The sequence below is a fragment of the Bombyx mandarina genome, chromosome 01 (assembly GCF_030267445.1).
Source record: "Bombyx mandarina strain Sakado chromosome 01, ASM3026744v2".
In the NCBI taxonomy this organism is placed as follows: Eukaryota; Metazoa; Arthropoda; class Insecta; order Lepidoptera; family Bombycidae; genus Bombyx; species Bombyx mandarina.
In genome coordinates, this window is record NC_143208.1 from 19206062 (window position 1) to 19229578 (window position 23517).

At 40.2% G+C, this 23517-nt stretch overlaps 1 protein-coding gene across 2 annotated transcripts in view; it reads left to right on the forward strand.

Moving 5' to 3' along the window:
- The first annotated feature begins 10549 nt into the window (after nucleotides 1-10549).
- Nucleotides 10550-23517, forward strand: part of LOC114250068 (GATOR complex protein NPRL2) — a 78977-nt gene continuing 66009 nt past the window's right edge. The window contains exons 1-7 of one of the 2 annotated variants that reach the window (XM_089731896.1): nucleotides 10550-10950; nucleotides 11362-11419; nucleotides 11715-11919; nucleotides 13505-13596; nucleotides 13913-14069; nucleotides 15219-15330; nucleotides 17429-17664. In XM_089731896.1, the coding sequence (XP_089588022.1) occupies nucleotides 11728-11919; nucleotides 13505-13596; nucleotides 13913-14069; nucleotides 15219-15330; nucleotides 17429-17664 (789 nt within the window). In that variant the 5' untranslated portion in view covers nucleotides 10550-10950; nucleotides 11362-11419; nucleotides 11715-11727. The remainder of the gene's footprint in view (nucleotides 10951-11361; nucleotides 11420-11714; nucleotides 11920-13504; nucleotides 13597-13912; nucleotides 14070-15218; nucleotides 15331-17428; nucleotides 17665-23517) is intronic. The other variant, XM_089731891.1, reaches the window with a different exon arrangement.

Genomic DNA, 23517 nt, shown 5'->3' on the forward strand with positions numbered 1-23517 from the left:
TTCGAATCGGCACTTGTGTTATGATGGTTACGTTTCTGATGAAATAGCGATTTAATTAATAATAATAAAACTATATAGGTCTTAGTAGTTGTTTTTTAGTTAGTCATTTAGAATTTTTTTTAAACGCACGTTATTCCATTATGAATATTAGGCTCTGATCTTAAATTCCTGATGTGACAGACCAGTTAATTGATAACACACATAAATATATAACGCGGAATACACTATCTGTAATAAATAAATATTTACTAACAATCACGCCACGTTAACTGGTCCCGTACTAAGTTCGTAAAGAACTTGTGTTACAGGTTCCAGATAACGGAAAAAATGCAATATTTTTATTATACACATACATATATTTAATACACATCCATAACCCTGGAAAAGTCATTTTGATATTTATCATACAAGTATTCTTCCCTTGGCGGGATTCGGACCCGCGACCCCCTTGTGTAGTGACCATGTCACTTACCACTACACCAGACGGCCGTTAGGTTAGGTTAATATGTAATAAGCAGTACCGATTTATATTTATTTTATTACAAGAAGTTTACGATCCGATCAATTATGTGAAACAACTGCTTTGTCGTGGTCTGAATTACAGGAAGAGGCTACAGTTACATAGCATTTAAATGTTATGATGACAGAGATTCCGTCCTTATGTTCACTGTATTCTGAATCATTAAGTTTTAATCCAATATCGATCCGTACTAAGTCAAAAAATTAGTAAAATTAAGCGGTACTTGTGCGACGTATCTAGTTTTTTTCCATAATATTTGTACGTGTAACAATTTTCTAAACAAAATAATTTCTGATGAAGGATGCTACGGTAATTATGAACATCATTTGTAATACTAGGGTTCGCCCAAAGATCAAAATTCGATCATAATCAGTGATACCTCAAGACTGAGATTAGTTTAATATAAATCACATTCTATATTGAATTCTATTCTATTAGTATACTATATATATTAGTATACAACTAGTATAACACATATTTAAAAAAATTGACAAAACTTAAACTCGTCAATAGTTATTTAACAAAAAGAACAAGAAAATCGGTAGAATATATTTATGTAAATTTACTGTTTTATAAATTCAAAATTGAGTCCAACATAACAAACCTAATAAAAAAAATTTTTATATACTAAAGTTCAATTAAAAAAAGCATGTTCTACATTAACATCAATATGCACATGCACGCATACTGGCGCAAGCTAGATGCGCGATTTATGTGCAATGAAGGTTGACCTTGGAAATAAGTTAGATTTATCTAATTAGTGACCTAGAATCGATCGATTGGTCATTACATATTTAAATCGACATTGGCCGGGTGAGTGTGTATGTGTCATTTCAACTTTGTCACTAGTTACCTTTGTTGTTTACATAGTCTATAATTTAGAATTAAGATTAGGAGCACCCGTGAACCAAATAAGCATCCTAGTCAAAAGTCGCAAGAACAAGCTAGATGAAACACGCCAACAGGTCTGTACACCGTAGTGGAACATTTATGTGCTGTGTTTCATGTCCTGCAGTTGATATAATTATTAAAAAGACGATTGTGGACTCAATAATTACGTGCATGCAATGTACGTAATTCAAGATCACATTTATATTCAATTCATATTACCTATTTTAACAGACATGTTTGTAGTGTCATCGGTTACTACAGCAACGGAAATAAGGTTTCGAAGCTAAGTCAAGATTAATATTGACTAAGATTTATATTATTTAAAAAAATCGTTGTATTCTTTATGTTGGATTAAAGTTGTGGTTGAAAAACCCACTATACCCGAGCTCTTCCTAGACAAATAAAACCATCTTCTCTTTAAGTGTCTAAAACAATTCCCTGCCAAACAATGTCTTCATAGATGAGTGAAACCGGATTTAAGAACAGCAGACTGATGAAGGCAAAAGATAGTTGGTATTTTCTTTTGTTTTCACATGTCATAGATGTAATTTAAACTAATTAAAATGTCACCTTTATTATTTTTTACCTTTCAAATATCTCACATCTTACGTAATTTCGAACAACGGTTATTCTGTAATAAAGATAAAGAAGGTTTTAAAGGTATTGTAACATGATAATCTGAGTGATACTTGAATTATTCAAGATGCACTCTATCTACTCCATCGTTGATGCGAACGTCTTATTATATTCTTTATTAACTTCGATGAGCAAATAAAGAAAGAAAGAAAGAAATCATTCATTCGCTAAGCATAGTGAAAATGTGTTATTACATAAGTTAAAAGCAGCGTGTATGCTTTGTCATTATTTGATACGCGAATTTTGGAAAACATAGTTTATTGTCGCGTCGATTTCTATTTGCTACATTAGACATCTTGGTGTATCTATTGGGACAAGTTTTAACAAAAGATGCAACTTCTTATAAAACGAAGGTCCACCGATGCTAAGAGGAAATACGAATGTGCAAGAAGAACAATCTTAAAAATTCGATTCTACCCTCTAACCTCCACAAATAGAGCATGAGAGACAACCGCTGTTTGGAATAAAAATTCACGAGTAAAATGTTTAAATCGTTATTTCATATTCCTTTCTGTTTCTTGATTCTGATTCGACGATTCTTTTTGATGACATATTTACTTATTGTTATTGTAACTTTTACTACTACATATCGTAATTTACAAATAAGCTTTTTGAGAGCTTACGCAGCGCACGCTGCGGAAGCTCTCAAAAAGGATGGTTAAAATTTCGCTATAATAATGTATGAAAAAATTGTTAACCTTTAAAAGATTTAAAAAAAGTCCGCGACAGCATATGTCTACTTAGTCTGGCCATTAATACTGTTACAAAGGAAAGAAAATCTATTGCAAATAACATTTATTACTTTTACAGTGTGTTAGTTTAATACATAAATATAAAACAATTTAAAGTATAAAAAGCTTATTCAAAGTGGTCTCCATTGGCTGCACTACAGTCCTTTAAACGTTGAGGCCAGTTATCAATAGAAGCACGCACTCTTTTCATGGGAAAATTTTTCACTGCCAATCATACGGATTGTTGTAGGGACTCCAAATTATCATGGCGTTTAGAACAAGCCGTACTCTCTAAAATTGACCATAAATCATAATTCAGCGGATTAAGATCGGGACTAGACGACGGCCAGTCTTCAGCTCTGATGAAGTCCGAAACGTTCGTTTCCAACCAAGACTGCGTAGACCGAGCTTTATGACCTGGCGCCGAATCTTGCTGGAAGGACCATTCTTGATTATTGAACATGGTGTTGTTAAGGGGCTTCACTACCTTCTCAAGAATGGTATCTTGATACACTTGTGCCGATATTTTGATACCTTTTTCACAAAAGTATGGCTCAGTCACTCCTTCATAGCTAATACCCCACCAAACCATCACTGAAGTCGGATAGTGCCCACGTTGCACTCTGTCTACTAATTGGGAAGCTTCCTTAGAGCTTACGGTCATTTGGTTTGTTAAAATGTTGCTCAATTGTAAAAAAATTCTCATCCGTAAACAAAAAATTTCTATGACCTCCCTTTGCGTACCGCTTCAGTAGTTGTTTCGATTTTACCACCCTATTCTCTTTTAAATGATCAGTCAAGAAATGACCAGTAGGTACGTCCCTTATAAGCTGCAAGTTCTAAGTCATCTTTTAAAATACGCGACATGGTTCTAGGTGCTATCTTCATCTCCCGAGATAAAATATTTTGCTTTCGGACAGGATTTCTTCGTTTCGGACAGGATTTCTTCGAATTCTTTCCCTTACTGCTTTGACCACCTTTTTCGTACGAACACTACGTGGACAGCCAGATCTTTGCACCTATTAATAGCCCGGTACACAAACATTTTACTAATACCACGCGTATAGAGAGTTTTAAAAATTGCATTTGGCTCCATACCTATTTTGTGTAATGCAATCACAGCGATTCGGTTCTCTTTATCACCCCACTCCATTTTAATATCGCAAAATATTGTACAATGTATTGGCGCCAAAATGAGAAAACTCAATGAGCAATCATATAAAAATTACAGATTCCAAATTCAAATGTAATATTTTGTTTATTTTTAATTGTAACAGTACATATGGCCAGACTAAGTATATTAAGGTTGACTCACTATATAACGTTTTTTATGTTAAACAAATTTGTTCTAAAATAAAGCATTATTTGTGAAGGTTTTTTTATTATGATTGAAAGATTACTAGTGGCCCAGAGGCCTTTCCAGCTTCACCAGGACAGGTGGGCGAGCAAAGGCTCAACCAGGAGGGATGGGATTTGCTAACAACTGCCCGAGCGCCTCCGAAGGAGACCTAACAACTCAAAAGCAATTGCTTCGCGAATGAATCTACTACCGGATCGGAATCGCGACCCACTGAAAAGACTCGACGAGAAACTCAGCGGGCTGATGCACGGGTTAGGTTACACGTTGACCTCTTTGTCAAGTTCGACGAGTACGGTTACCGGGGTTCCTCAGCCTGCTCCTAGTGTTAGAGCTGAAGGTATCTAATGCAAGAGTTATTGGATCTGATGGATCCGTAAGGACGTGTCTAGGGCGACTTGCTCCTGCGTGATCAGGATTCGGGGAGTAATCAGCGGCGGCAACGATAAGGCGATTATCATGACGCATAGCCTTATCGAAGTAATGTACCGACACTGACTTCATGTGTTTGCGGATCGATTCGAGGCCCAGGTCGTCGTGTAGGTCGACGTTCCTCACGAACCACGGAGCCCCGACGGCCAACCTGCAGAAGCGGGATTGTAGGGATTGGAGGGTGTCTATGTGTGTGCGGGCCGCGTGAGCGAACACCACACTCGCGTAAGTCATGACGGGCCTTATGCAAGTTTTGTAAAGTGTTACCTTGTTCCGAAGGGACATTTTACTCCGCTTACAGATCATGGGATAGAGTCTGCCGAGAATAAATGCGGCACGGTCACGAACTGTTTTTATATGCGGGCGGAATGTCATGGATGCATCCAGGGTGACTCCCAGGTACTTGACCTTCCTGGCCCAGGGTATAGGTTGGCCGAAGAGGGTGATCGGGGGCATTTGTGAAGGTGTTTTTATAAAGATGATATTAATCCTTATCCAAATAAATACGTTATTCATTACAACATTGAAACACCTAAATCACTTCAAGATAGACTTTGACAATTACAGATTTTTCTAGATTTCTCCAGAATCCCATCAGATCTTAATCATTACAGTACCATTTGGGAAGTCTACCTTTCCAATTTTTTTTATCGGAATCAGTTCAAGCATTCTCGAGAAATCGGTGAACATACATAGATAAAAAATTATGGTCGAATATGATAACTTCCTCTTTTGAAGTCGGCGAAAAAGCATGATTTTGGTACCTTAAATAGCTCCTTAACATTCTATTATTCAAAAATATTTTCACTTTCTACGTAAATGAAGAGGTGGGTAAAATTTAGCGTTATGCCAAAGTAACTATTCCACGCGGACGAAGTCGCGGGCAAAAGCTAGTATTTTAAATAAAGGGAAACTAACTGCTAGACCACATGCTTTACAATACACATTGTTACGCTGCGTGTGCATTAAAAAGAAGGTAATATTAAGTAATTAGTGAAGGCGCAATAATACAATTTATATAATAATATGTATACATACTATTTGCAAAAGTAAGTTTTAAATATTAAAAACCAAACGAACACACTTTTGTTTGACTTCGTCGTCAAGAGATGTCACTACTCTGAAAATATTCAACCTATCGAAATGTCCTTATGTAGTCAATAGAAAGGAGTTTTCACCTATTCATTGTCGAGGTAACTAAATTTGAAGTCGTCGTGGCCTAAAGGATAAGACGTCCGGTGCATTCGTATGAAGCGATGCGCCGGAGTTCGAATCCCGCAGACGGGTACCAATTTTTCTAATGAAATACGTACTCAACAAATATTCACGATTGACTTCCACGGTGAAGGAATAACATCGTGTAATAAAAAATCAAAAACCTGCAAAATTATAATTTGCGTAATCACTGGTGGTAGGACCTCTTGGGAGTCCGCACGGGTAGGTACCACCACCCCGCTTATTTCCGCCGTGAAGCAGTAATGCGTTTCGGTTCGAAGGGTGGGGTAGCCGTTGTAACTACACTGAGACCTTAGAACTTATATCTCGAGGTGGGGGGCGCATTTACGTTGTAGATGTCTATGGGCTCCAGTAACCACTTAACATCAGGTGGGCTATGAGCTCGTCCATCCATCTAAGCAATAAAAAAAAACTACAATGCCCGAGTACCACATTATTTTTCAAGTTTACCCTTCGAAAGAAAGAGGTATTCTAAGAGCTAGTCTATATGTTTATATGCGAAATTAAATTAGTGAATAATTAATTTATTCGCTAGTAAAAGGGTACAATATTTTCTATTGTGTTAAAATTACTAAATACAAGATTATATGTCGTATTCAATATAATGAATGGTGTAGAAATGTCCGGTCGGGCAATCAACGCTCATATGCGGTACTAGCTTTTATTATTAACTTAATTGTTATGTGTTTAAAATACTTTACCTGGAAGATATTTTAGTAATACATTTTTTTTTGGGTCAGGAGGTAATCCAACATTGTGCTTGGGAAAACAGCAATAGCAAACCTTCCTCTCCAGACCAAGCCCTTATTCTCGGCCATCTGTCCTTACCAAGTGGCAAGGTATCTTCCATTGCAAAAATGTTATCAAATTAATTTATTTAAATCTAGGGCGCATCAAGGAAATTATCCATTTTATAAAGAAATCCGATGAATAATACAAATAGAGCTATGAACTGAAATTTTATACACAATTAATATAATTTAAATACATTATACTCGTAATAATGCTATTGGTATAAATTTCAACATTTAATATGTTGTAATAATTTAAAAATAGTTTTGCAAAACAAGATTCCTTTCCGATTCTGTTGTAGATTGTTCCACGAACGGTCTCATTACACCCTATATGAATATGCTACCATGACGCGTTTTTTATTCAATCTCTCTTTTATTTGTACTAATAATACGGATCGATCTGAACATCCGGTTTCAAAAAAGAAACGTTTAAACAAAACTCGTTTGTCGCCCGATCGAAATTCAGTCCGTTCTTTTTTTTAAATTTTTTACAGCACTCTTCAGCAGCGCTCGGGCACAGCTGTAAAACAAAACTGGCGAGTTGATTGTCTTCTCTGTTCGTTTAACAATTTTTTTACAAGGTGAATGGAATTCCCGAGTTTCCCGCCATTTATTTATGGTCGTTGGAATTTTCACAAAATGTTAACAGGAATCGAACATTTTCAATTTTTTTTGTCATCTATTTCAATGACAACCTATTGATAACAAAATGTGGATTAAAAAAATAATTCTTTGTTTACAAAAAAATATAGAACTTGTTACGTTGAAAATAATAATTGATAGTACGTTACAATGAGACCGAGCAGCGCAGAGGCAGCTGTGGGCTGAGTGATACAAAGATCAGCAGTAAGATTCCGATCAAACGTGGTTAATGAGGACGCAGATAATTAACAGTTGCGATATTATTTTTGGTCATCAGAGAGTGTGGTAGGAACTGTTGCACACGACAAAATATGATCGATCTACAATAATCTACATCTACAGCAGTCTACACTAATATTTGTATCAGTGGGAAATGTGTTTCATTTGAACTCATTAACTTGATGTAATATCGTCGTTGTGGCGGGTAGCCATCATACAACGCAAGATAATTGACAGATGCCTGAATCTCGCTTACGACATTTTCAAGATAAAGCGCATATATACAAGTTCCGAATAACAACGTTCGGACCGTCGGTCTACCGAGCAATGTCACCGCTCGGTGGAAGATCTTCCCTTTGTCGTATATATCCCTACAAACTGGTGACCCCGACGTGATGTGAACACGCAACCTTCTGATTCATCATCAGCGTATCAAGAACTTCGGCTACCACAATCCCCGCATTCTCGCAGATAAAAAGCACGTCATTGACAGTCGTCCCACAGCAAGCCAGCATCGCAGCCTCAACAGGATCATCGCAGCCGACTCACCGCGCTTCCTGGTCCTACGGCACGCACCTACACTGCCTCATCGCGCAGCATTCAAGCTCAGTCTCGACTCACCGCAGACTTCGAGCAGCACTGGCACTTGCAAGCTAATCTCAGCACGGACAACACTAACTAAATGACATGACCTCCGGTCTCGGAGGGGAGTGATGTGGCGGGTAGCCATCATACAACGCAAGATAATTGACAGATGCCTGAATCTCGCTTACGAATCCCGACAGGAGCCCTCTTCTTCGATATAGCGAAGGCGTTCGACAAAGTCTGGCACAACGGGTTGATATACAAACTGTATAACATGGGAGTGCCAGACAGACTCGTGCTCATCATACGAGACTACTTGTCGAACCGTTCGTTCGGATATCGAGTCGAGGGAACGCGTTCCCGGCCCCGCCACGTCGCAGCCGGAGTCCCGTAAGGCTCCGCCCTCTCCCCGTTACTATTTAGTTTGTATATCAATGATATACCCCGGTCTCCGGAGACCCATCTGGCGCTCTTCGCCGATGACACCGCCATCTACTACTCGTGTAGGAAGAAGGCGTTGCTTCATCGACGACTTCAGACCGCAGCTACCACCATGGGACAGTGGTTCCGGAAGTGGCGCATCGACATCAACCCCACGAAAAGCACAGCGGTGCTCTTCAAAAGGGGTCGCCCTCCGAACATCACGCTGAGCATCCCCCTCCCGACTAGGCGCGTCAACACCTCCGCCCCGCCATTCGCCCAATCACGATGTTCGACCAGCCCATACCGTGGGCCCCGAAGGTCAAATATTTAGGCGTCACCCTCGACAGTAGGATGACATTCCGCCCGCACATCAAGACGGTACGCGACCGTGCCGCCTTCATTCTAGGACGTCTCTACCCGATGATATGTAGGCGAAGTAAAATGTCCCTTAGAAATAAGGTGACACTCTACAAAACTTCCATACGCCCCGTCATGACCTATGCAAGTGTAGTGTTCGCTCACGCGGCCCGCACTCACTTAAAATCATTCCAAATTATTCAATCCCGTTTTTGCAGGATAGCCGTCGGAGCCCCGTGGTTCGTCAGGAACGTCGACCTCCATGACGACCTGGACTTAGAGTCCATCAGTAAGTATCTACAGTCGGCGTCGATGCGCCACTTCGATAAAGCGGCACGACATGAGAACCCCCTCATCGTGGCCGCCGGTAACTACATTCCCGATCCTGCTGACAGAATGGAAAGCAGTCAACGTCGCCCAAAACACGTCATCTCGGATCCTCCCGATCCACTAACGGTGCTTCTAGGTACTTCAAGCACCGGTCACCGTTCTCGTCGAACCCGTCGCTTGCGACGAAGGGCTCGACGAGTAAATTAACTCTCAGACACAGCCCACTGAGTTTCTCGCCGGATCTTCTCAGTGGGTCGCGTTTCCGATCTGGTGGTAGATTCTGCGAAGCACGGCTCTTGCTAGGGTTCGTGTTAGCAACTCTCCGGTTTGAGCCCCGTGAGCTCACCTACAAAAGTTAGGGTTACGCTGAAATAGCCTCTCAAGGCTCTCAGCTTAGGTAGGGAAAAAAAAAAAAAAAGAAAAAACTCGCTTACGACATTTTCAAGATAAAGCGCATATATACAAGTTCCGAATAACAACGTTCGGACCGTCGGTCTACCGAGCAATATCACCTGCTCGGTGGAAGATCTTCCCTTTGAGACTGGAGGTCGTCACAAGAACTGCTCTAATCTGATTTTATTGAAGTCATAAAAGTTATTTGTTTTATCTTGTATTCTAAGTCGTATGTTAGTTAACCTTAAAATTAAACCTCTCCTTTCAAACTTTCGTAATTGATGGGGAAAACAGTAAAAAAATTCAATCCAAATTTTTTGTGTTCATATTGTTAACACGATATACATATCTTAAGTGATTTCCGTGGCTTATGACCAGAAGTCGGAAGTAGGTAGATTGATTTAAGGTCGTTGACGTCAAACGTAGAGGATAATATGGATATGCCTCCAAAATACCGGAACTTCATATTTATTTTGATATTTGTTCCGGAATTTCGAAATTAGCATAAATCTGTGTTTGAGGTGAAAAACGTAATTATAATATCTATCTACACTGCCGGTGTTAACTAATGGTGAAAAAAATCAGTATTTTATTTTATACAAAAACACCTTGGATTATTTACACCGTAGGTATTTTGTCTCTTTCTGTTGAATTAGAAAAGACGCTTGTCAGTATGAGGCAAAACTTAAACAGGGCTTTTTAATACTTTATCTCATGTTCATCTATGTTCACAACGCATCGACCGCACGCAACGACCAATCAAAAGCAAGTATCCTGTATGACTCATTGCGTATTTGTTAGAAAAAACGATGCGCGCGCGCTGTGTTCCAGGTATCTCATTCACTTACCTCGATTCGTAGAGTGCGCTGCTATCGTAGTTCAAATCCGGGAACTTTTTCCGGTACTTCCCGCACATTATGGATAAAATGGCATGTCCATATTATAATATCTTGACGCAAGTATATAAAATCATTCTACCTACTCCGACCACTACTAATGACATTTAAATAAGAAACTCAGTTTGTATAAGAGTTTGCTCGAGGCTAATGAATAGTGTTAGAAGCTGCATTTCTAGTAGATTTCAGAAACATTTGCATTGTTTCATTTTTTAGATTACCTACAAATTACATATCTAATAATAACTATTCTGCAATTTGTGCTGTTTATTAGATTATGCATTTTTTCTAGTAACTGCTACATACCTTTGAACTTGGATAATACAACTGACATTATTCAAACAAAAAACAGTAAGTGCTTAGTAAACTCTGTGGCTTTCACGAGTAGAAGTAATAATTTTAATAGTAAATAATATAATAAATAAAAAAGTTAACTGTAGGTAAGTGGCGAAACAGCAAAAATCCCAAAGGATCGGATTTTTGATTCCCACATTTGTGGGATAAACAGGTTTGTTTCCTCTTTCCTGACTTTACTTATTCTAATCGATTTACACTATGACAAAAAAGTCACAAATAAGGTACACGTGTACATGTGACTATATTTGTATAGTGTGTTTACTAGCAAGAATAATAAGACTGTGAAAAAAATCCCACAGCTCTGCTTTTGTCTCTCAGTCAATAAAAGTTTTTGAAACAAATTTTTGGGGCTTTAAGAGGGGGCTCTTACAGAAACCGTTCAATTATATTAAGAGTCTCCGTTATTGTTACGCCACCGGGAACTGAAGTAAGGTAAGCAGTACAGCTGCCGTTTATTGTGCCTCAGAAAAGGGAGGGATAACCTTATAAATACACAAAATTTTAATCTTAAATTGTGTTGTATTCAGTCAGTGTTCAGTGTTCGTAATTCGTTCATTTTCAGAAAAATAATAATTTAGTAAGCTACGCTGTCGTTGGAGTTGACAGACTTCTTAGAAAGAGTAAGTAGCATTACTATTTTTACGTACTTAAATAATATTTATTGATATACCTTCAATTTTCTTTGCTAATTATTCGGAATCATGTTTGATTTAAACACATCGACTTTTAAAAATTTTAAGCTGGCAACTATAGACTTTGTTGATTCTATGCGAATTAAATTACCAAGTACTGGCAACATTGTGTCAAACTTTAGAATGATCACGTTTAAAATTCAGTGAATAGAGTTGTGTTTGTTTTATTTACGATAACACGGCGATATAGTTTAACAATTGTTTTTTCTTCAAAATGCAACAGTGAACTATAGCAAATGCAAGTACAGAGACGTTCGAAGGCATCGACGAGGAGGGACTTTGATGGTAGTTTAGAGCCGAATTTAGATTTGGTGTCTAGTAAAATAATGGAGACTAGATACTATGAAGGTTGCGGGCGGGAAGGCCCAATTCGATGTATATTCCTAGGGGAATTCCACCCTGTCGCAGGCCCAAAGATTTCATGCCAGGTACGTAACACTTCTAGGAACCTCATGAGTCATCGGTCACGCTGATTTAGATACACAGTCTTTTTCGCAATGCGCAAATTTTATCGATTTTTTTTCTAAGCTCTGCACATTTAACGTAATTCACTGTTTGTATTAATTCATTTAGATTTCTTTGAATAAATTTCATCTTATGCATGCTTAATTGTTAAAATGCTTCAAATTTTTTTTCTCGGTTTATGCTGTACAGCAGTAATAAATAAGGTTATTAGCATTAATGATTGCAACCACAATAATGATTGGAGTGACATTCTTTTCCCTATATGTGGAAATGACATTACTGTAATGTACATTTTTTTTAATTGCTTAGATCAGTAGATGAGGTCATGGCCTACCAGGTGTTAAGTAGTTATTGGAGCCCATATACATTTACAAGTTAAATTCCATCATCCACCTTGAGACATGAGTTCTAAGATCTCAGTTTTTACAGTACAACAGCTGCATATTACTGCTTCACAACAGAAATTGGCAAGGTGGTAGTACCTACCTGCGTGCACTCATAAGATCCTACCACTAGTACATACTTTGTAATTAATTAGAAATGTAATATTTAACAAAAAGTAGATTATCATTCGTTACTCCAAACAAAAAAATTATAATTTGTTTATTCCTGGGCCAAAAATAAATAAATAAAGTAAAAATGACGAAAAGAGTAAAGGAACATACACAAACTTACCAAACCATTAAAATATGAAAATGATACTTCCAAATTAAAATTTAAATTAAAAAGTGCACTGACTTGGAAGAATATTTAAATATCAGCCATAAACAATTAAAAATCGCACTTAAATTAAACTGTAATAGTATTGAAGTTTGTTCTGACTTTCTCAATCAGCAGTACTGCAATGTAGTAGGCACAATCTGAATGGGCAGTTCATGGATGAATGTGGGACACAGAAGGTTAATAATAGAATTAAAATCATACCCCATAGCAATGCAACAGTGTTGTTTTGGAAAATGAAACATGCACAGAACTACAATAACAATGTTGTTGATAGATCTTTCTGTTGTTACTCGAGAATAGTTGAGAATAGTTGAGCAATAGTTGAGCAAATGATATTGGTCTTCCAGTTCATAATTGTGCTATCTGTTGCTCTAGTTGATGTTATAATAAATGATTTTTGATAAAGTAACTAGTAAAACAGTCAAAGTTGTTGACAACAAAGATACAATGTTGTTAGTTGTTTATGTGATTGCAGTATTGCAAGTGTCCATATCAAATAATGAGGTTATTGTTCTAATAAGTGCAGTTCACAACAAATATCTTTGTAATGATAACAGTATAATTTTAAATATAACATTCTGAGTATGTTACATCTTGTAAACAGTCCTTGTTTGTCATAATAAAACAAGTCTTATACTAATTGATAATTTTTTACTGCCTTTGACACACTACTTACTATGTAGTCAACAATCACTTTCTCTCAAGAGCATCGGCAATATCCAAGGTCACAAATGCACAAAATTGCCTAACTGCTGAGTATTCCTAAGAACTTAAATCCCCATGTATGTCACTGTTAATAAATTAAACATAATTAAAATGTTTCAGTTCCCGGAAGACTATATTTCAAAAGAAGTTTTCGATTCAATAAGTGCATACATCATTCCTAAACCACAAATACAAAAATGCACTATGACCATGTAAGTATTTTGATTCAAGGTGTGATTAATTTGAAATGTTAGAAATGTAGACTAAACTGGGCACAATTTAAAGCCTAAATGTTAGTGGTAAATCTTTTTTTAATTAATTAATATAACTAATAAAATTCATTAAATTGATATAAGAATATTAATTAATTACTGGATGAATCAACAAATAAACACATTAACCCTTTCACCTTGCTTGTCAACTTATCAGAGATTTAGTGGTATTAGCAAAAAAGCAAAAGTATATAAATTGGAACTAAGATTACCATTAATATTCAATTGCTAACATATTTTTATTTGTTATTTTCAGAAATGCACTAGGGCACAAAATTGTTGGGTACCCAATTCGCATAGACAACCCCAGATATGAACGTAATGTGTATCTCTTCAATATCTGCTTTGTATGCGATAGTTGGTCCAAGACAGTACAGTATGAGCCTGTTGTCAAAAAACTTGGTGAGCATTTGGTAAGTAAATGTAAGCCTGTTCCCTTCCAAGCTAGCGGTATTTAAATTACTTCTATTGCCCTTTTTTGACAATTGGAAAGCTGATGAGTGCTGTATTTATTAAAACCTCAGTCAGGAGAGTTATTAAATATGATACTTATTATAATTAAATATAATATTCTGTTCTATATAAAATGGGTAAATGATGTCATAATCCCTGGTTTTAACTAGTTACTGGAGCCCATACATATCACAATATGATACATAGTCGAAATTTCGACTTTTGCATATAATGGCCGTATCCCACAAAACACAGCATATTCGCTGCATAAATATGGCGATGGCGACCTCAGGATGAGCACTACGAATAGTAACTATTGTATTCACTGTTATATCATTTGACAATGAAAGGTATAAATATAACTTGTCTGAAGATTTCTGAATTTGTAATTAGTATGGTTCAATATGCAGACTACGCAGTTCCCGTTCTAATGTATAGCTACCATTAAGTTATTAGAATTTTAAACTAGTATGTGTTAATATAAGATAAGACAATTAATTCATTGTCATGGCATTATTTTATTATACGTAAATTCAGTACAAATCCAAAAACTTTAATAGAAACGCGCGGCCTACATTAGGGAGGACCTTGAAGTTGTCAATTAATAAAAAGAAGAAAAAAGGCGCCAACAGGGTGTGTCATAATGTACCAAAGGCAAACTTCTGGGTTTCAAAAATAGGGGAACTGTACAATGAATTCGCCCTTGAAACTCAACTAAGTGTATTTTTGTTATTTCTACACCCCGTTGAAGCTTAATAATCTTCGTTTTCCTTGAAAATTTAAGTTAGATATTTTTACTATTCTAAATAAAGAGCAATTAGCTGAAATTTTGCAGACTGGCGTAAATAATACTAACTATTTACCAACAACAGACTCAGCAGACATTTTATTTATATAATATTATATACATATTTATATAAGGCTTGGTATTCAGTAGAAGATGAAAGTTTGTCTGACTCACATCTTTTATATTAATTATAATATTTAATTACTAGGGATCTTGGGGGAAAGGTCATCCGTTAGTCATGAATCTGTCATTAGCTTTAGCCAATGTAAAATAAACAATATGTTCACGCAGTTTTTAATCAAGTAAATTTAAACGTTTACAGACAATAATGGAAGAAGAGACCGGGTTCGTATCTAGCGGGTCGTCCAAACTGCCCACTTTGTTGGCGCATCTTCTACACGATCTGAACACTCACAGGAAGGCAACCTTAGTTGGTAAATGAACCTTCATAACATTAATATTTATAAAAAATGAATTTGGCATTGCTAGCCAACTTAGTTTTTGGCTCCAGTGTCAGCAAGAGTCACAATGGTCGAATACACCAATGAAGGTACAGTCAGTGAACATACGACGTTATTTATAATAAGTAGAAACAAAGGCTATCTCAAAGGTTATCTTATTGTGATGTGCCAAGACCAATGAGATTCAAACATCAAACTTTGTACAAAGTATTTCGAAGTAAGCACATTCATATCGAGGGGTGAAAGGCTGTTTGGTTTAAGCGACATTTTTGCAACTTTACAAGAAAGCCCTTTAAATTCAAAATTTGGAAAAAATATCATTACAAAAAGCTTCTCCAGCTATTTGAAACTTAATTCAAGTTGAATGAAAAACATCGAACTGTTGATGCGAATACCAAATAAAACGCACCTTCAATTACAAAGATAAATGTCGCGTATTTACCGAAATGTTGCTTAAACCAAATGGCTTTTCACCGGTCGTTAAGTAGAGGAAACAAAGAAGGAAATTGTTTATTGTCCAGCGCAAACCCGAATTTTCTTCGTTCGCTTTGACTTATAAGTGGCTTTTCAGGGCTTATATTTGATAAATTTGTTTTTTATTTTCTAAATACATCTACGAGGATGTATTTGGCTATTGGCGTTCATGTTTCTCTAGCTAGTGCGTAGCTTAACCTCAACCCAAAAAATGTACGTGATACTAAAAAACTATCACGAATTGTGAGAAAATGGTCCGCTCCTAAAATTGTCACATAACCTGGAATCTTTTAGTAACAATCAAAGTTTGAAAAGTTGAAGATGTCCGACAAAATGTATCTAATATTTAGAAGTTTAGTGTAGGTGAGCTCACGGGGCCCAAACCGGAGTGCTGCTAACACTGGCCCTAGCAAGAGCAGTGTTTCGCAGATCCACCGGATCGAAACGCGACCCACTGAGAAGATCCGGCGGAGAACTCGGTGGGCTGTGTCTATGGGTAGAAACATTGACATCCCATCGTTCTATACTTTACTTGATATATTACTGCTTGCGAACATCATGCATGGTTTTTTATACTCTCGTCATTTGTAATTCAATTCTATTTTCTCTCGCATCACATTAAGTTCGTCAAACAAATCTTTGGTTTTTGCTATAGATAAATCAACATTTGACTTTAGTATATCTCGTTACCTCAATGTTGCCGATTGCGATTGTTGTTATTAATATAGGTACTATGTTGTCTGATACTTATTCAGTGAAAATTTTGTACTAACATTAGAATTAATAAACATCGTTTTAGAAACAAGAGCCTTGCATTATATATGCTTTTTTTACGAGACGTTGGGTTTCATAGGGCTTAAGAGCTCGTTAGCTCAATTATAAAGTGCCTCAGAGGCCTTAAGGGGAAAAAACCATGCGAGGCATAATTGCATACTAAAAATTGATGCAGGAATTCATAGAACTATAACCCTATAACAAAAATGAAACCCAGTTAAAAAGAGCATATTGGCATAGCACAGCGATGTGAGCGTAACAAACAAACGTAAATTAATAAAACAATAAAATACCGCGAATTGGAATAGTTTTTTTTTTTTCTAAATTGTAAGCGAATTGTTTTTAATTTTAATTTTTGAAGTGAAACTTCTTTAGGCGCGTTGAGAGTCAAATTTAACTCGCGACAGATTTGTTACGGCTAGAGAGAAAATATACAATTTAGGAAGAGCGAGAGTGAGAAAATAGACACAGCGTCTCGCGAATCACTCGACCGTGGAGAGAGGGAAAGGACAAAATAAGCTAAGTCGTTTCCTTATACACAGTATTCCCTATTACAAGACAAATTTAATTTAAGTATGGAAAATGAGGAAAACCTATACTACACACCGCAAAAGAAGTTTCACTTCTTTCACGTGCACCAAATTGCCGCGAAATTTTTTTTTCTTCTTTAGAACCAAAATATTAAATAGGAGATAAACTCATAAATCGTTTGTTTGTGGTTGGCACGTCCAGAAACTGAGATCTGGTTTCTGGTCTGACACAACGTGGCCGCTGATGACATCCACCTAAACATTGACCACCTGTGGCTTATCTACTTCAACAGAAGGAGACACAGTCATGCACCTCAAGGTCTTGGAGGTCCGCAAAGATCCACCTCCAGTTCACGACTACGACGTGCCCGTTTTGGTGGCGTCGGTGGGCCTACCCCGTCCTGGACGACCTCGCAGGCCTATCCCACCCGAGGGTACCGAGACACAGAGCCAGGAGCATTTGGATGTAGAAGATGACGAGCCTTTTGAAGTAGACATGGCTGCTGAATGGGACCTGACTACCAGACAGGTGATTATTTTATTTCGATTGAGGGTTTGAGGGTGTCATGGTAGACCATATTTTATTTTATTTTAAAATTGTTATATTACTATTTTATTTTTAGAAATATTTGAATTGTTGCATATACATAATAATATACACTATGTAATTTTACTTTATTATTTCACTCGCTCGAGATATTTGTTGTGTAACTTAATATCTTCGGCACGTAAGCGAAGATTATACAATTTGTTAACTTATCAGCTTATTTTACAAAGAAAATTAACTACGCTAAAAATATATATCCGAGAATAAGAGCGAGAGAAACATTTTGAGGAATACCGAGGAACAGCTCGTCACCTCCCTCGTCTTCTCATTTTTTCTTTACGGCAGAGAGACTTGGCCCTCAACGCCCAAGTCAGCAACGCATTTGAGATGTGGCGTTGGAGGAAAATGCTCGGGATTCATTGGAGAGAATACCGAACCAGCGAATCCATTTTTACCGGAATGGGGAGGAGTTTAGATTTCGTTAGATACATTTCTAGAAGGAGAGGTGACAATTTATAAGAGTTGTTAATAATAGGTAAGATACGCGAAAGAAGGCCCAGTGGCCAGAAATCCAATGCGCTGGTCGAACCAGATACGCTCTCCTCTCAATGCCTCTGTCCACGATGCCGCGTAGCCGAAGCTAGGCGGTGCTGGCGCAGGATAGTCTCGGAAAAAGTTATTAAGGGAGGTCACGACCCTCAGCATTGAGAATTATATATGCAATGAAGAGGACAATAGGTACTCGTATACAATAAAGGATACTTTTTATCACGGTCAGTGGCATGATCCGAGCAACCGCCGGGTTTAGTTAATATTATAAATAGGAACGGTCACTGCGTCGTGGTTGTACTGGACCAAACTTAATTCCGACTGGATAAAATACTAACACTGGTGCTCCGCGACACCCCGCTGGAACAGAACCAGCCTCTCTGCTGCTATCCGGCGATAACAGCGATGACGTGAACGCAGGCTGCAAATGCCGTCGCCGCGTCGTCCCATTCTTCTGGTACCAGTGCCCTAGAGTGACGGTAGCATGCGGCCCAGCTTCAACTCCCGCAAGTCGCCGCGAGCGTGTGCTCTGCCGTGTTGTCGCGGATACTGCAGTGATGGCACTCCGGTATCGACTCCCTCCGGGCAACGAGGTGCAAGTAGCGGCCAAAGCGGCCAGCCGTGTCCCGTAGACACCTGCGTCGTCGGAAGGTGAGACGTCCTCGGTCGCGAGTCACCAAGTTCGAGAGGATCGGGCGGATGGACTCTATGGGTCCGTCGCTCGTGGGTGGGGTCCGCAAAGCGGCGACTACAGCCCGCAGTCGAAGTAGAGACCTCGAATTCCGCCGCGCTGAGTTCCTCAAACATATTGAAACATTATCATCGTTTTAACATAAAATGATGTGGCCGTCCACGCAGTATTCGCAAAAATACAGTTCAAATTACATGATGAAATCTTTAAACGTAAAAAATCTTGTCTGTGGAAGTAAATATAACACAACATATAGAGTTTTTTAAAGATATCTTAGGGCTTACAGCTTAAAAGTGACTCACGGGTCATTACTTAATCGATGACTTCAAATAAATGCAGCCGTAAAATGAAAGTAACTTCTAAAGCGTTATGCAAAGCGCACATTTTTTAATATGGGCTTAAGCTACATTAACTTATGCGATGGTTTGGTGGGATGTTAGCAGTCAAGGAGTACCTCTGGTCATGAAGGAAATTACTATCGCTATAAGTTGTTGTGGTCGTAGTCTAGTTTCGATCTCTATCCGCTTGAATATACTCGACGGAGTGACGGGCGCGATGTTGTTTTTACAGCGACGCTGGCTTCATTCTCTTCAGTGCTTTCGTAGTGATTAAGACTCACTATCCAATGAATTCTATTTATTGAATTTCAAGGAAGGAGTACTGGTGGCATTTCCAGTTTCATCAAGACAGGTGGACGCGCAAGAACGGTGGGATTTGCGAACAGCTGCCCGATCGCCCCCGAAAGAGACCTAACTGCTCAAAGACAGCTGCTTCACGAATGCATCTACTACCGGATCGGAATCGCGACCCGCTAAGAAAATCCGACGAGAAACTCAGCGAGCTGATATATGGATTAGGTTGCGCGTCAAACTCTTTGCTGAGTTCGACTACGGTTACCAGAGTCCCTAAGCCTGCTCTTAGTTTTAGAGCTGAAAGCATCTAATTGAAGAGGTATTGAATCTGATGGAACCGTAAGGACGTGCCTATGGCGTCAACGGTAATTGTTCTTGATAAGGCGATTATCATGACGCATAGCCTTATCGAAGTACCGTTCGGACGCTGACTTCATATATTTCTGGACTGATTCGAGACCGGAGCTCCAACGGCTAACCTGCAAAAGCGGGATTGTATGGATTGGAGGGTGTCTATGTGTGTGCGGGCCGCGTGAGCGAACACCACACTCGCATAAGTCATGACGGGCCTTATGCAAGTTTTGTAAAGTGTCACCTTGTTCCGAAGGGACATTTTACTCCGCTTACAGATCATAGGATAGAGTCTGCCGAGAATAAATGCGGCACGGTCACGGACTGTTTTTATATGCGGGCGGAATGTCATGGATGCATCCAGGGTGACACCCAGGTACTTGACCTTCCTGGCCCAGGGTATAGGTTGACCGAAGAGGGTGATCGGGGGGGGTGATATTTCTCCTCCTAATGTGGGAGGAAATAAGCGGTGAGTTTCCCCTTTGAAATAACACTGCTGTGCTTTTCGCTGGGTTGATGTCTATGCGCCATTTTCTGAACCACTGTCCGAGGGCTAACGCTGCGCTCTGGAGCTTACTCGCGATTAGGGACTTTTTTCTACTTGAGTAGTAAACGGTTGTATTGTCAGCAAATAAGGCTAGCTGGGTCGGCGGCGACCGGGGAATATCGTTAATAAATAAACTAAATAGAAGCGGAGAGAGAACGGAGCCTTGCGGGACTCCAGCCGTGAGTGGTCGCGGGGAGGAGCGGGTTCCCTCTACTCGATATCGAAAAGAGCGGTCAGACAGGAAGTCCCGTATGATGAGCACGAGACTGTCCGGTACGCCCATGTTGAAAAGTTTGAAAATCAAACCGTTGTGCCAGACTTTGTCGAACGCTTTTGCGACATCGAAGAAGAGGGCTCCCGTGTAGATCGGCTTTGGTCGGTTAAGTCCTACGAGAATGTGCTCCGTGAGGCGGTGCACCTGTTGTACGCATGAGTGATTTGCACGGAACCCGAATTGTTCATCGATGAGAATGCCCTTGGATGAGACGAAGTCTCTGAGGCGTTTGTAGAGCAGACGCTCATACAGTTTGCCTAGAGACATGAGGAGGCTACTCGGAGGGTAACTCGTCGGATGATTTTTTGGTTTACCGGGTTTATGTATGCCGATAACGTCCGCTTCTTTCCACACCGCGGGAAAGATACAGTTCGCCATAGCGGCATTGAAAATAGATGCCAACATCACGATGAGTTGGACGGGTAGAAGTTTAATAACGCGGTTGGATATACCGTCGGAACCGGGAGCCTTGCGAGGACGTAGGTCTTTGATCAAGTCTTTAACTTCCATCGGGGTGACGGGTGGTAACGCATCCGAGGGTGGCAAGGAGGCTCTGCGTTCTACCTCACTGTCTACTAATTCTACATGAACAGGGTCCACGGATTGAGTGCTGGGTGTGCATTGGGTTTGCAATGTATCAGCCAGCAGCTCTGCTTTTTCGTCATCATCGAACGCCGTGAGTCGGCCTGAGGGGTCTACGAGGGGGGGCATAGTTACTACCGTGTCCGATTTGAGAGTACGAGCTAAGCGGTAGTAAGACCGTTGCGAGGGCGCGAGTCCTTCTAAGAAATCAGACCATCTGGCATCTCGGACTTCGGCGATGCGAGACTTTACGTCACGTTGTAGGGCGCATTCGAATACGATTTTTCGCGGTAGGATACCTGTCGTATGCGCGGATTGACGCGTTCTTAGCTCTAAGGAGTTCCCTAATATCGTCGAGCAAATTGAAGCGGTGAAGAAAGTCCTCCTCTACAACTTGTTTCGATGACCTATCTAATGTCGAGGTGATGTGTGATGTTAAGATGTCTATGGCTTCAGCGGTATCCTGAGGAGACGGGGTAGAGTCCGGGTTAAACGGGAGCGATGGTGGATCAGATTCAGCCAGGCTGATGCCCAGCGTGTGCCAATACACCACAGTCCTCGTGACGGGAACGGAATCGGGAGCGCGACCGAGCTTCATAACGACGGGACGGTGGTCTGAATCTAACTCTGAACTACTTCGATCGAGTGTAAGCGCAGAGTTACGTTTTTTAATAACGCTATGTCGAGTATATCCGGGCGATGCGCGATATTTAGCGGGTAGTGAGTCGGGGTTAGCGGAGCCACGATATCGAAGGCGAGATCATCGACTAACGCGTCGAGCCGCCTGCCATTCGGGGTTGTGGTATGAGAGTTCCACCTGATGTGTTTACAATTTAGGTCGCCCGCTAGGATGACAGAGCTGCCCATGCCGAGCAGCGCCTCGATATCACTGCTTAGAACGATCTTATCCGGTGGAAGATAAACGGACGCGATAACGATCGGCGCGTGTCCTGTCAGTGAGATTCGGCACACTGATGCTTCGGTATTAGCGAGCGCGGGAGGATCGAGCGGGACGCAATGCAGGGCTCTTCTATAGTAAATGACGGTACCACCACCACGAGCAGAGAGCCTGTCGTTTGTGCAGGTGCTAACTGAGCACGGGTGCTTCGGGAAATACTTGCACCGGATAGGAGCTGAACCGACGACGAGGTGCCACCATTGTGGACCCGACCTGGACACGACGGCGGATCATACGCTTGCTGTCTACCCCGCTTGGTAGGTGCAGCGCCGTGTCATTGCCGCAGAGATAGGATCGGACTTGTCGCTGCCTGACGTCATGGCGTCGATGCTTGGCAGCGACGAGTCTTGGAAGGCTGTGCTCGACTTCTGCGAGTGCACCATCTCGCAAAAGGAGGCGGCGGGGCGAGTGAGGCAAAGCTCTCCTTGCTACGCAGATATCCGCCGCCGCGGAGCAGGGGGTCGCGACCGGGCTCCTGTCTGTAACGCGGCCCCCTAAGAGCTTCGGACTCCACCCGCTTTGTGCGGGAAGGAACCTATGTGTGGGGTGGCGCACTTGGCACAGTATCCCATAATACGAAACCGGTCGATGGTAGGCCGTGTTCCCCCGACCGCTCCGGGGGAAGGTGTAGCGCGGTGCCATTAATGCGAGCTCTTGGCCCGTCGACCGAGGGAACCGGCGGTCGTGTCGCTGGCGGCCGCCGGTCCGGTGTCCCGAGGACGGTGGGATGGATGTAATATGCTCTGCGTTAACCCTGTCCCGCCATTTCAATAGCTCCGACTGGGTACCGCCCGGTCCGTGGTAGGGCGCCGGCTGTGAGCGGCAGGTGTTTTTAGTGAGGTTCAACTCTCAATTACCCCACTCGCACGGCGGCTGGAGATCCGACGATTTTCTCCTGAGGAAAAAAAAGATCACTTTTAGAGGACATGGCCTACTTACTCTAAACGACACGGCGACATAGAGTCTCTTAAAAAATCTTAGTAGCAAGCAGTTGTGAAATTTCCCTTGGAAACAGTGTGCAGATCCATAGATTCGTGGCCAATCAGATTAAAGATATGTATAAAAGCCAAAGGTGGCCATTTCGAATAGAAATTATTTTTAATTTTTTGGTGAGACTAATAAATATGTAGGTATAAATTTTAATAATATTACACTATTTCATTAAATAAAATGCATTTTCGTTTGTAACAGGACTTATGGAAGGACTAGGTATAGTGAACTCGATTAATGTTTCTCACAGTTGACTCGTTT